The 14,522-nt window shown below is 33.4% G+C and overlaps 1 protein-coding gene across 3 annotated transcripts in view; it reads left to right on the forward strand.

The window, feature by feature from the left end:
* Positions 1 to 14,522, forward strand: part of C2CD5_1 (C2 domain-containing protein 5) — a 60,186-nt gene that overhangs the window by 32,238 nt on the left and 13,426 nt on the right. The window contains exons 13-21 of one of the 3 annotated variants that reach the window (XM_051214179.1): positions 1,397 to 1,582; positions 4,359 to 4,416; positions 4,525 to 4,578; positions 4,638 to 4,712; positions 6,086 to 6,154; positions 7,174 to 7,269; positions 9,620 to 9,675; positions 10,306 to 10,573; positions 12,989 to 13,749. In XM_051214179.1, the coding sequence (XP_051067332.1) occupies positions 1,397 to 1,582; positions 4,359 to 4,416; positions 4,525 to 4,578; positions 4,638 to 4,712; positions 6,086 to 6,154; positions 7,174 to 7,269; positions 9,620 to 9,634 (553 nt within the window). In that variant the 3' untranslated portion in view covers positions 9,635 to 9,675; positions 10,306 to 10,573; positions 12,989 to 13,749. Of the gene's footprint in view, positions 1 to 1,396; positions 1,583 to 4,358; positions 4,417 to 4,524; positions 4,579 to 4,637; positions 4,713 to 6,085; positions 6,155 to 7,173; positions 7,270 to 9,365; positions 9,676 to 10,305; positions 13,750 to 14,522 lie in introns of all 3 variants that reach the window. The other 2 variants (XM_051214178.1, XM_051214177.1) reach the window with 2 other exon arrangements.

The raw sequence follows: 14,522 nt of genomic DNA on the forward strand, positions 1-14,522 counted from the left end.
TTGCTCAAGTGGATTTTAAATGTTTCTGTTGCTAATGTTGTCCAGATGGATGATGAAAACTTTACGACTAAACCACCCAACTCAGAGGATTAAACTTTACTAAAAATTTTCTGGATACATGTTCAGTCAGTTAAAGATGTCCCTCTAATTACAGCAAAGATATTTTCTATCAACACGAAGAAGATTTATAAATGTGACGGCTTATAGCTGAGTCACTTTGGTTTGTGCTCACTTCAAAGTGGTTTATCAATTTTGTGTACTTAAAAGTGGCTAAACAACTTTCTTGGGAAGACATCTGATTACGTGTTAGGGGTTCACTAACCTGTTCTCAGGATTGATACAAAACTAAACTATTCTAGAGAACTTACTCAAAACAATAGCTATTATAAGGTTCTCTTTACGAGGAATCTACTGTTTAAAGAATGCTGAGAGATGGTTAGTTTATAACATGGTTCTGCTAGATAATGTTTAGTGACCCGTATATTTGACTCCAGTTTGGTCGTTTCCGATCGCTATTGAGATATACATGGCGCCAATCCTCGTATACAATTATGGACTTAATCCGCGTTGGTGAATAACTGAATTTAATAAGCCAAATACAAGAATGGATTTTAGATATGTATATTTCATGCACTCATTATTGATTTGAACAGGCAATCAGGAAGACGAAACGAAAAGGATAGAGCAAAGTAGATTGGAGAAGGCGTGTGAGCCGACTCCCTTTCCTTTAACCAAGCGTTTTTAATATTTACAGTCACACAAAAATAAGTTACAGACATGTGATGAATAGGATAAATAGTGTACACATATACGCTCATATAAAAACAGTCAAGGTTGATAAGTGAGCAATCAACATGGTCGAAATGTAGCTTGAGAAGAATGGGTGAATTGGACTGTCCAGAAGCTAGAATAAGTTATGTGGGCCTAACATAGTAACCGACACTACAAATGGTTATCCTTACTTGACTAGTATTTTTTACTCTATCACATCCTCATGCATAGTTGTTTGAGACCTTATGATACATCGTTCATAATAGATGCTAATAATACTTCTCCCGTAGTTAGGCTAATGTCCAAATTTTCAGTGACTGTAGAGACCTGAGCTTCTCTCTGGTCCCTCAAGTGCATTTATTTGAAATTTCTACTCATATCAACTGCCGATATTGCTACATAACAGAATATCTAACCTCTTTTTGTCACTGTGGAGACTGTATAGCTAGTAAAAGTCAACACAAATTAACTTGTCATTACAATATGCATTCACAGTTATTGCTGAATGTGTACAAACCACTGATTAAATTTACTTCCTACCATTTGTACTCAATCTCGTATTGACTTTTTAATTGAATATTTCATTTTTTTAATGTTTATTTCTTAAATTTCTTTCATGAACTAGACCTAATTGTCACATATGTCATCTGCCATCAACATCCGATGCAAATCCTAATCGATTTACTTCTCCTGTTACGTCGTCACGATGTGCTATATGTAAAGCCGCTAATGTTCCGGATTTATTATTCTCTTCATCAGACTTTCCTCCAGAACTAGTAATCATTGGTAATCCAGCCGTAGTACAAGCACGGTTAGTCTATGAAAAATATATTTAAACTGAAAGATGTCAGTACATTCTTCGAACATGAGAACACATTTATTATCCTTCATATTCAAAGTTTACTTATAATGTTAATTAATATCTGTTATAATTAAAGTAACGTGGTTTAAGCTGTCAGTCTCTTCTACAGAGACAGTTAATGTCCCATTTCCTTTATGTTTACGTTCATGATGTTTTTTTGCAAAGATTATGAAAGGTATCAAATTTAAATAACCTGGCTAAAAAGCAATTTCACCACAGTCATCTTATTGCAAGCTACAAATCCTAACCACCTGTTACAAATGTATTTATATATATAGTATGATTAAGGTCGTTTGGTCACTTGACTAATGTTTGCTCACAAAATCAAGCCTCATATTCAAGCGCCTCAGAAATATGAAGACAAAACAACAGGTTAACTCACAGAAGTGAAGTAAATTTACGCTTAGTATCAGATGGCTAATCAAGAGTTAAATAGACGTGCCAAACATTCAAAGGATCAGTCGTTTGGTCTAAGTACACTATGCATAAATATCACATAGATGGGTCCAAACCAAATTTCAGTCTATTGGTTTATGAGTATTTAAACGTTAAATAAATGAGTGATATGCACTATATTTATAAATCTACTAGCTTTAGCTAGGGAAATTCATTGAAACATCAAATTAATGTCAACTCATGAACAAAGTTAATTTCAAATTAAACAATCTATCCAAAACCCTCTACTTTTATTATGATAATCAAGTGTCTGATTCCCGGAGTTCTAGCTATAAACCGTTCCAAGTGTATTTTAGCCATATTGGGTTTGATACATATACCTACCAATGCACAATATCACGAAGTCATTGGATTTATAAATGCAAACCATTGGATCTTCACCCAATGGCTCCAATGGTTAAGGGTTAGTCTTTTTCCTTTGTTCGACCTCTAGTAAAGTCGTGGATGCCTACTACTAAGGAGTCACACTAGGTTGAAGCAGTTATCCATTACTTTTTGATCCCAAGTGATTGTTTAATCAAGATCAGTTCATGATTCTGACTAAGAAACTTAAAGATTTCTACATATACCGTGCACGATTAATAGCAGTTATGTCCTTACTATTGACTAACTTTCCAGAATATGTGATAAGAAACTGTACCTGACAGAGTTTATCTATATAAGAAATGAAATCGTTCCCAACCTATTTTATCTTGATAAATATATAGACTATTCATTTTCGATTTCGTGATACTAAGGTATTGAGCTCACCTCGAAATACCCGAAAGTTTAATTGAGCTCAATCTTTTGTACATTTTTTCACGGATATGCGCTGATCTATAGTTTCAAACTAATATAAAATAGCTGTTTTAGTGCTTCTTAACTTTCAATGGTACTTCATGTTTAAAAATCATTTCAAATGTATAAATTAATTGTTCTGATCCATCAACGTTATTTATTTCTCTACTAACCAAAACATTGTCTATTAAATAATACATATTACTGAAAGCATTTATAAATAATCGTAAGCCATTAAATGTTAAAATATACATTTAGTCACATATTCGAACTGGACTTTCCCTACGTCGGTTTGACAAACTGGGTAGTATCACTAGCCCTCATATTTGAAATATGGCTTCAATCTGAGTACACCAATCTGTACCTGGCAATATTATATAACCTTAATTCCAACTTCATGCAATATTTTATTCTCCCAGAGATTTTATTTAAAATTTACCAATGTTGTATTACTGATTGATAAAAATATTAAATCAAGATTTTTAATTAAAATGGATGAGATACGACAAAAACTCAATCTTCGTGTCATCTTGAACTGATAGAACCCTATATCTCATCGTATTCTATGATTGAATTCGTCAAGTGATACAATTCAAAAACCATTTGTATTAATATAAAAAGCCCATGTATTCGACATCTTCATCGGGATCCTATGTTTCAAGATTACTTCATACCTTTCAAATACACTTCTTAAAACCATTGCTCGATGTCATTATTATAATTTTACATTTGAATTTCATTGGGTGCACATGTCCCAAGTTATTGATTGTTCATAACTCTCTAACGGATAGTCATTAATCTATCCATAGAACAGTCATCCCACTAAATTTGAAGATCTGGTTAATTTTTCCCTTTATAAACTTAGCTAGTAAACCCAACTATTCATCAAGAATCATTTACTGATTAGTTCAGAATAGTTAAATGCTTCAATAACCATTATTATTATTATTATTATTATTATTATTATTATTATTATTATTATTATTATTATTATTATTACAAAGGTAGACTGTTTAAAATTCTGGGCCACCAATTTTCCAAACATTCATTTATTCCCAAAATTTTCGTTTTTCAATTCACTAGTTATGTCTACCAACAGCGTGCATTCATGCGCCTTCATCATTAATTGTTTACAACCAATCTCAAATCTAATCGCTTAAAAACTCAAACCGTATCACCACGATGCTTTGTATATTTTTCTCCGTCTCCTCCTCGAATCTTTGAAGAAATGACAGATATTTTCTATAGAATTCATATATCACATATTTAAACATGAAAAACGACGTAATGAGAGCAATACTGATCATAGAGTTACAAATTAATGTAAATGACAGTTAATTACTGTTTAACAAAAGTTTGTAGACAAATAGCTTTGAATATTCACAAAGTAAATGCTTATAAAATGAGAACTGGGCATATTTTTGTCCTACACATTCATTGCTGTAATCAAGCATATAATACTAAATAAACTGGGTGTTATTATTTTCTTTAGAGTTTGTCGAACGAAGAAAGATACTAAAGGTGAAGTGGCAGCAAGTGAATTAAGTGAGGTTAGTTTTGTCTGTGTTTTTTTTCTTCTTTTTTGTTTGCTTGTTTAATTTCATTTGGTTAACTTCCACATATTCACTTCACTTATCTTTTTTTCCATAAATTTATAGATTCTCCCTTTCATTGATTATGAACTACATTATCGTTTAATGCAGAAATTGAGGGTAAATTTTCTTATTATCTAATCATCGACATATTATGCATATATTTTTATCTAATATAGTTACGTAATATGAATGGTTTGTTTGGATTGAGATATCGTATAGCTATTGGAGAATATATGATTGCTGCTATCGCTGTAAGTCAATGATGAATATTATATATATAATCTGTTTGTATATTGTTGGGGATCGGTCATGTTCCAACCTAAACGCAACATTACGGCCCATTGTTGAACAATCAATTGAATGGAACCCGTCACCATACATCAACTTCCTGATAAGTCGTGTAGGTTGAACGCTATATACGATTCCTAAGCTATTCCCGTAACCCGCAGACTAGAACTACACCGCGACTTGAACTCCAGAGAGAAGACACGAGTATGAGAGAAAAACACTTTATTCCAAGGTTCCTTTTAGTACAGAAAATCAAGGGTATTTATAGATGTTGTCGTCTGTTAAATCAACATCTTATTTCAGCCAATCCGTTAACGTCATATTATGCTACCGACCAATGGTAGCACGCTACGCTGGAATTCTCGAACGTTCCATCACACTCTGATTGGCTGGGACCCTTCGGCTCCTTTTTGGGCCTCTGGAGGCTCCGTTGAAGTTCTCCGGAAGCCGACCCAACACTTCCTTGATTTATATCACAGATACAAAAGGTTTCAAGCTGAATGGCTTTTATGTAGGCATTCTTAATCTAAGTACCCCTCCCCCTCATACACATACTACTCGACAATATTTATTTCGGTGATCAGTACAGCATATATTATCAAACCATAAGCAATGTATTTTGTAGAACCAACGAGTCTCTCGCTTGTCAAACTCATCATCAATCCTTAAATGTCTCTCTTTAGCAAGGCTATAGTTTGTCTACTTTAAAAATGATCTTATTGTATTCAAATCTCCACAATATATGTTTAAGCAAATGATAAACATGTTTACTTATCATTTCATCAGACTTTTTCATTCAGAAATAAACTTTTATTTTACTTATGAACAAATTTATTTCAGGTCAACTTCTTTTAACAGTGAATAGTCCACAATTAAATTAAGCTATAGCATAAATCAAAATGTCCTGTTTTGTTTACATTACTCAATGCTATTGAATAGCTGAATTTAAATGTAAATTACTACTAATTATTGATTGTATCATATTGGTAATAATCTGAATTATCCCTTTGTTGATATCCAGAAACGAATACTAATCAGTCTTTTTTGGCATATGTACAACTTAGACATACTGTTTCTATATTGTCAGTTTTACTTTAAGTTTCATCAATTATAAATGGATTGTTGGTAGTAGAATCCAGGAATAGTGTTTCATCACTTGCTCTCTTTTATCAAGCAATTCCACTGGTTCATGCAGTTCGTTTTCATTATTCTAAAATATAATACTTAGCATATATATATATATATATATATATATATATATATATATATATATATATATATATATCCTGTTATCTATTATGTTCCCGTTTTCATTTATCGATTCCCCCTAATACAGACTGGTACTGGTGTATACATTGGTGCTTTACCGTCACCTCCACCGCCTAGAATTATTCCATCTTTACAGGTAAGTGTAAATAATTCACTATTAATCAAGGCAATAAAATTTTCAGTTTATTTCTTTTTATTAATATTGAATACTGAATAAATAATCTATGTAGTCCAACATTAATTCCAACGATTAAAATGGACAGAAGTTATATCAGAGAATTCAAAATTTGTTCATAATATAGATTTATGATGTTTGTATGGTTGACCTTAGTTTGTCATTAGCATAAGTTCACTAAACAAGTAAGCTGCGTGTGTTTTAGGTCATACATATACAGTTATCTCAAATCTAATTACTACGTTATAGATAAGAAAGTTTCATCATTCAACTTAAATGATTTGATTATTTTTTTAACAAGTATTCAGACCAATGATCGATTACATTGATATTAAGTTGAAATTAATGTTTGTAAAGTTTGTTTATATCTGTTATATCTAGAACCTATATTTTTCTGGCTACACCGCGTACAACTTGAGCACTCAAACGCTTAAAACCCTTAAGTCGCAAGTTGAAAGACAGAATACTAGTGTGAAGGAATCTTATTCCAAACAGTGTCAAGTATGATGCAACACTCAGGTATTTATAGTTTTCAGTAAAAACGAAATCATCATTACAGTCATTCAATTCGCGTTCAGTGGCCTTTGGCATTTATCTAATCGAGAAGATACACGTCAAGATTCTGAAACGTTCTTCCAAAAGATAATTAGATGGAGTGTCTTTGGCCCTTTCTGAACTTCCTTGAGTTCACCGGGGGTCGTCCCTACAATACTCCAGTGACTCTCAGTCTGATTTCTATCAAATTCGTACCCTTAAAGCGGTTACAATTGCATATTAAGAAATATTAATGATTTCGTTGAAAAACGTTTGTTATTCCTTCCACATTTCTCGTCATTCATCATGGTAGATCAGTTGGATTATCATGTTTGTAATAGTAATTTGACTTGCATTGAAAGTGCAAATTTCTAATTCCCACTATTTGTATTACATTTGTAATTCCTGTTTTTAACTATATTTCACATTTAATCTTTACTTTGCAGACCTCAGCAATCCCTGAAGATCGATGTGGTTATGAAAGATTAAAAAGGCGAATTGATGACCATCTGAAAACGAATCGTCAATTGTATCGAATCCCAGTGAGGTTAAACTATTTGTTTGTTTCTTCCATATTCCTTGAATTTTTTCCAATAAATTGTTGAGTTTCATAGTTTACATAACGAATTGCCCTTAGATAACAAATAGAAACCAGTAAGCACCCATGATCTCGTGCTCAACCTTCTTCTTTACCCGAGCTTTGAATCAGCAGTGACTCTAGAAGGACTCCAGGCGGAGTTCGACAACAAATGATATTTAATAGTTAATTGTTATCACTAGTCATCAGAAAATAAGGCGTGATTCACAGACAGGTTCACACAGGATTGTGTAGTGAAATTAAGCTTTTACTTGTCCAGTCCACCATTTATAATGTACACCGTCTGATCGTGTTTTATCATAGATTTTTTTTTGCATTCATATTGGTTTCCTATCACTGTGGTGATAAGAGGTGTGGCTCAAACTATCCCTACGCCCACTTGCGTGACGTTCTATATTATGTCTGTATGTCTATATGTGGGAATTTTATGCAAAACGGATCACTTGAAATCATACCTATATATGTCTTCCTCTCTCTCTCTCACACTCTCCCTACTTATTGATTTTGCCAATTTATGGTCACTACCGTCTTGTCACAATTCTATATCCTAAATTAACTTCATTCGTATTGAACTTTTTAATGTTTATTTGTAAACTCTGTACAATCGATACATATTTATATGTGCAGAATGATATGTTAGTTAAGAGATTCAATAAACTGTTAGTTCACGTGTTGTCGAGTAAAATACACTACAAAATCTGTTTAGATATAAAAAGTTTTATTATGTTCATAAATGAAATAAAATTTTCTGTAAAGATAACTATCCAGAATATCAATAACAAAAAGATCTAATCACTAACTTTCCTAATACTATGTAGTTTTAAAAATTATGTTACCTGACAGTCAATAATAATGGGTATAGAGGATCCATTTAGAGGAGTTAGAAAACTCTGATTCCAAACCAATGGGGCATATGGCGTAAAAACCTTTTGTTGGGCATCAGCTACCATAGGATTGCATCTCTTAACGTTGTTCCACTGCCTTGTGGATTAAACCTCTAAATCAAAGGCTCGGGAAGTGGCCCCTTAAGAGAACCACCTGGGCAGTATTCCATCCAATGATGATCGTGTTGTTGTATCGTGAATGTATTGATCCATTTCGGGCAAAATAAAATCGTCCAGTATTTTCTGATTTTTAGTTACCGTTAAACATAAGCCAATCAACAATGTAGAGTACAACAAATCAGAACAATTCAGTCGTGAAATCGTACTTGTTTCTTGAGATAACAACAAAATCTACTGTTATAAGAATGATTATTAATAGAAAGTAGTCTATCTTCATATTTCCACACTTTATTAAAATAAAGAGAATTTTTTTCTAACTTATTATGTCAAGAAGCTATGTATTTACAGTATTATCGAATGTTTACTTCTATGTTTTGTAAATTTTTGTGTAATACCCATTATCTTATGCCAGTTTCACATTACGTTTCACTGGACTACGCTGTGTTGTTGCGTAGATTATTTAAGGCTGTGTTGGGTAAAAGGCACATATGTTCATCAGTTCACGTTACTACATCATATGAACACATTAAGATGAAATTATCAAAATAAAATACCGAGTTTGTAGAAGTGGTAAAAATATTGAAAGTACAAAACATTAGACAATGTAGTTCTGAAATGGAGAATGAATCGTGTATTAAAAAGACATAAGATAAATTTAAAATGAGGGATTTGAGAGAAGGAAATGAGTAAATGGATCTACGGTATTCCTACCAGTTCTGACCTGCGCATTCAACGCATCCAACCATTGGTTTTTCAACTTCCCTAGTTGAACTCACCGGTCCGGCTAGAGCGCCGGACATTCGTTTTTCCTCCTCTCGATTTCGTAAACAACACACCCGCCACGAAAAGGCAGTGACTAAGACTTCCCTGGCAGAGGCTATATACTCGTGGTCATGTGAGAGCATTTCGAGACCGAGAGTGGACTCTCCCTACTCTTGGCCGTATCACGGCATTTGGAAGCATAATCCCATTGTAAATATTTAAGTATACATATATATGTATGTGTGTGTAATTAATTACATAATTATTATTTCAGGATACTGTTTATCAAAGTAATTTAATAAAACATGATAAATTTGAAATAGATACAATTAATGACAAACATTATACTATTGAAAATTGTACAAATCATCTTAAATTAATTGAAAATGAATTCAATCAACTAGATATTAATAGTAATATAACAATGAATAATTTTAAAGATTATAATAAATTCAAACAATCAACATTATTAACATCGGATTTAATTCATTCACATAATACTGATGATACATTATTCCTTGAAACTAGAGAACCGGAAATTGAAGAATTAGCTGTTCTATTACAAGATCCTTTTCAACCACAAGGTAACTTTCTTTTGTTTTTTTCGTTTAACCCTCTACCGCTCTTTGATAATAATAATTTCTTTGTATGTATTGTAACAATTAGATTAACTAAGAGCTAGAAGAATTGATATTTTTTGTGTGTTGAAGTTTTGTTTTGTAATTTTGTCAATAGATGAGCTCAAGTTGTCTATGAATGATATACGGATAACTACACATTTGGATAATTTATGCCATCCATTTATGTGAAATTATAATTCATAATTGTTAAATGTAGTTATAAAAATAAGCTGTTTGTTTATACGAAAGGTTAATCAAATTTGTAAAGATATGGAAATGTTGAATACTTATTTACTTACGCCTGTTACTCCTCGTGTTGGAGCATAGGCCGCTCACCAGCATTCTCCATCCAACCCTGTCCTGGGCAATCCTTTCCAGCTCTTTCCACTAGTTATTCATCCTTTTCATATCTGATTCCATTTCCTGACGTAATATGTTCTTCGGCCTTCCTCTTTCCCGCTTTTCTTCAGGATTCCAAGTTAGTGCTTGTCTCGTGATTCAGTTTGACGATTTCCTCAATGTATGTCCTATCTATTTCCATCATCTTTTCCTAATTTCCTATTCATTCGGAAGCTTGTTTATTCTCGTCCACAGAATGCTGTTGCTGATGGTATCCGGACAATGAATGTTGAGTACCTTGTGTTGACAACTGTTTATAAATACTTGCACCTTCTTGATGACGATTGTAGTAGTTCTCCAAGTTTCAGCTCCGTACAGTAGAACTGCCTTGACGTTCGTATTGAAGATTCTGACTTTGATATTGGTTGACAGCTGTTTTGAGCTGTTCTCCAGTTGTAGGAATGCCGTCCTTGACTTCACATCTTCATCGGACCCTCCCTGTTCATCCATGATGCTGCCCAAGGTAAGTGAAATTTGCCATACTTTCTCTATTAAGTGTGATTAGGTTGTTGTTCTCTGTGTTGTATTTCAGGGCCTTAGTTTTTCCCTTGTGTATATTAAATCCTACTGCTTCAGAAGTTGTTGCAACATTGACTGTCTTCACCTACATTTACTGCTGTGGATGAGATCGAAGGGTTACGTTATCTGTGACGTTCAAATCATTTAGGTGCATCTAAGCGCTCCATTGTACTCCGTGCTTCTCCTGAAACATGGTGGTATTGATAATCCAGTTAACCATCAGAAGAAAGAGAAAGGGCAAGAGTAAACAGTTGTTGTTGAGTTGTTTTGAGTTCAATGTATTCTTCAATTGTAGGGATGCGGACCTTTGCCAATCCTCGCCTTTATGTCTGCATCTGAACCTCCTTGTTCATCGATTATGCTTCACAGGTATGTGAAGGATTCTGCATCTTCCAGAGTTTCAACATCAAGAGTGATTAGATTGCTGTTCTCCGTTTTGAATTTGAGGACCTTGGTTTTCCCCTTGTGTATGTTGACGCCTATTGATGCACAGACTGCTGCTACACTGGCTGTCTTTATCTGCATTTGTTCGTGTGTATGGAATAGGAGGGCCAGGTCACCTGCGAAGTCCAAATCGTCTAATTGATTCTGAGCTTTCCATTGTATGCCGAGTTTTACCTCAGATGTCGAGGTCCTCATAATCCAGTCGACCATCAGAAGAAAGAGGAAGGGAGAGAGTAAACAACCTTGTCTGACTCCGGTCTTTACTTGGAATGCATCTATCATCTGTCCTCCATACACTACTTTGCACTGTAGTCCGTCGTATGAGTTTCGGATAATGTTGACAGTCTTCTGAGGAACTCCATAGTGTCGAAAAAGTTTCCATAATGTTCTCCTGTCCACATTGTCAAACGCCTTTTCAAAATCAATGAAGTTGATGTATGGTGATGAGTTCCACTCAACTGATTGTTCGACGATGATCCGTAGTGTCGCAATTTGGTCTGTGCACGATCGATCTTTATGGTATCCAGCTTTTTTATTTCGATGTTGGGCGTCTACTGCGTCTTTCATCCGGTTCAGCAACACTCTGTTAAAGACTTTCCCTGGTGCTGACAGTAGTGTGTTGCCTCTGTAGTTTTCACATTTGCTCAGATCTTTCTTTGGAATCTTGATGAGGTGTCCTTTTTTCCAGTCCATCGTCACTCGTTCCTCCTCTCAAATCTTTTTGAATAGAAGGTGAAGCATGCTTGTAGTTACTCCAATGTTTGATTTCAGTGCTTCAGCTGGTATATTGTTGGGTCCTGCTGCTTTCCCACTCTTGACTTGTCTGATGGCTATACTGATTTCTTCCTTCTTTGGTGGATTGACATCTATGGGAAGATCTGTGTGTGCTGCTTCGATGTCCGGTGGATTTATTGGAGCCGTACTATTCAAGAGTTCCTCGAAGTTGAATAATTAGTTTTAAAATACAATATATCCGTGTTTGTGAATTAAATTTCCAATTTTTTCCCAGCATAGAACACTGTGTTGAGTTTGATATCAACTTTTAGCCTTGAAAACTAAGACATTCACATAGTTTGAAAAGTTAAGGGAGTAGATTTACATAGGTCTAAGAAAAACGTCAATTATGTATCAGCACACGAACCTAAAGAGTAAGGCGATGTAAAATTAACTGATAATTATCTGTGTTGTTCATATTGATAATCCCTTCACCTTAGACACTCACATTTTGTCTTATTGGTTACGGAAATAAGAGATAATAATCTTTTTAATTTACCTGAAAAATAAACTGATGTAATGGATTTACCTTCAGTTAAATCAATAATGTAACTCAGTCATAGTAACCAACTTGGAATTTATATGACGGGTAGTGACGTGCTACCTGGCTGTCTAAACCTAAGTATAGATGACAGAGTTCTTAATTGGTGAGAACATGTTGTTTGATTGCCTAATTTTAGTCAAGGTTTCGTCGTGAAGGAATAATATCTAACAAATCAATTATTATATTATAGTTGAGTGAATTTTGTAGAGATTGGTTTAATTTATAGGTTATATTCGTCGCAGATTGTTTTCAATTGGAGCGCTGAACAACTGTTTCCTCATAGTACGGAACTCTTCTGAAGTGTCCATTCACGACTTTACAGGAAACCGAACACATAACTCATGGGACCGCCTGGATTGGCTTCCAACATTACATTTTCATTCCTATTCATTTTACTAGTATAGAGAGATGATCATCCAATACTATTTGATTGTTGACACATACTTCTGAGAAGTTCCATACTGGAACAAAACAACTATCCAGTTATTCCTCAGATTTCAATTGTACCTCAAATGAGATCAGTCTGTAAAGAATTGGATTCCATTTTCGGTTTTAATCTCTCGTTTCAAAATAACTAACCTTTCCCTTTTTTTATAGGTTTAATTCTTACAACTACAGAATCTATACCAATATCCAATGACAACTCAATATTAAATGATTCTAAAATGTTTATTCATTCATCTATACCCGTTTCAATTAATTCTAATGAATTGTTTAATTGGAACTATCAATCAAATAGTTTTATACGTGTACATGAAACTGAATTAACTGTACCGGATTCATTTTTTGAAACATCTATTTACTCGACCAATTATAATAATACTCCTGTTTTTACATCATCATGTTATAAGGAATCAAATTTATTGAATTCAACAATTGCTACATCGATATCTCCAATAACAACTGTAAGTTCATCGATGAAATCACATTCTTCTACACAGAATTATCAGAATTTAACTCATTCAAATTCTGGAATACATTTGAATTTTCCACAAACAACTACAATACGTAATAATAATAATAATAGTAATCATTATGATTATTATTATTCAACTTGTTTAACAAATAATGAACAAATGACAACAACTACACTAACATCAAGTACAAGTACTTTCACATCATCTCCATCGTCTTCACCTAGTTCCAATAGTTTATCTATTCATAATAATAATAATTATAATCAGAATATTGTGAAAACTAAACAACATAATACTTTGCATTGTATAAATGGAAATAGTTTAGGTAAAGCATTACGTGAATTTAATCAGTTAACTTGGTTCCGATTTCGTCATTATATACCATGTATATTAAATGCTTTGGATTATCGTCTATCATTTACAGATGATGAACATATACAAGTTAGTTAGCTAGTTATTATATATATGTATTTGTGACTCTATAATACTATGTTTATTGTCATTATGTAAGAAAAATAATCAATGTTTGGAATTCAGTAATCAGGATAAATTTGATTTTGATCTTATTTATTCTAAGTAAGTAAACTTTCAACTCTTAAGTCACAGGTTCGAACCCCAACAGCATTGGTAAAAGAATCAATAATATGACTTGTAAATTTCTTCACGGAATTCAAAAATCAAGTTTAATGAGCAGTAGAAATGCCTTTTTATACGAGCTTAAAAAGTTTAGAGTGATGGTGAAAAATTGTTTTTCACTACTATAGAATTTTTTAAAAAATGATCATGTTAAATGTATCAAATAATCAACACTATCCTCAAACCCTTAATCTTGAAACAAACCTTAGGCAATTGAACTATCATTTGGTGGATAAACTAATCAAAAAGCATTCCTCTAAACGGCTGCAGAGTTTTTTCAGGTTATAGCTGATGTTACGTAGAGATCAAAGCCCTAACCATAAAACTCTAATCCTAACCCTAAATACATAAACCCAATTTATTGTTTTGAAACTAGCAAGGATCCTGTGGCCGTTAAGGAATTCAATGAGTTTCTGCGATATACTGTCAAACTTGTAATTGCGAATGTAAAAATCAAATTCCTAAAAGTCTGTATAGATTAATGCGAATATCCGAAACTGTACTATAGACTAACGCATGTAAAAAATACCTCTAAATGAGATTGCAAGGCTTAAGAAAATGACTTAGTCAAAAAGAAA

Source organism: Schistosoma haematobium, chromosome 2, assembly GCF_000699445.3.
Source record: "Schistosoma haematobium chromosome 2, whole genome shotgun sequence".
Taxonomy (NCBI): domain Eukaryota; kingdom Metazoa; phylum Platyhelminthes; class Trematoda; order Strigeidida; family Schistosomatidae; genus Schistosoma; species Schistosoma haematobium.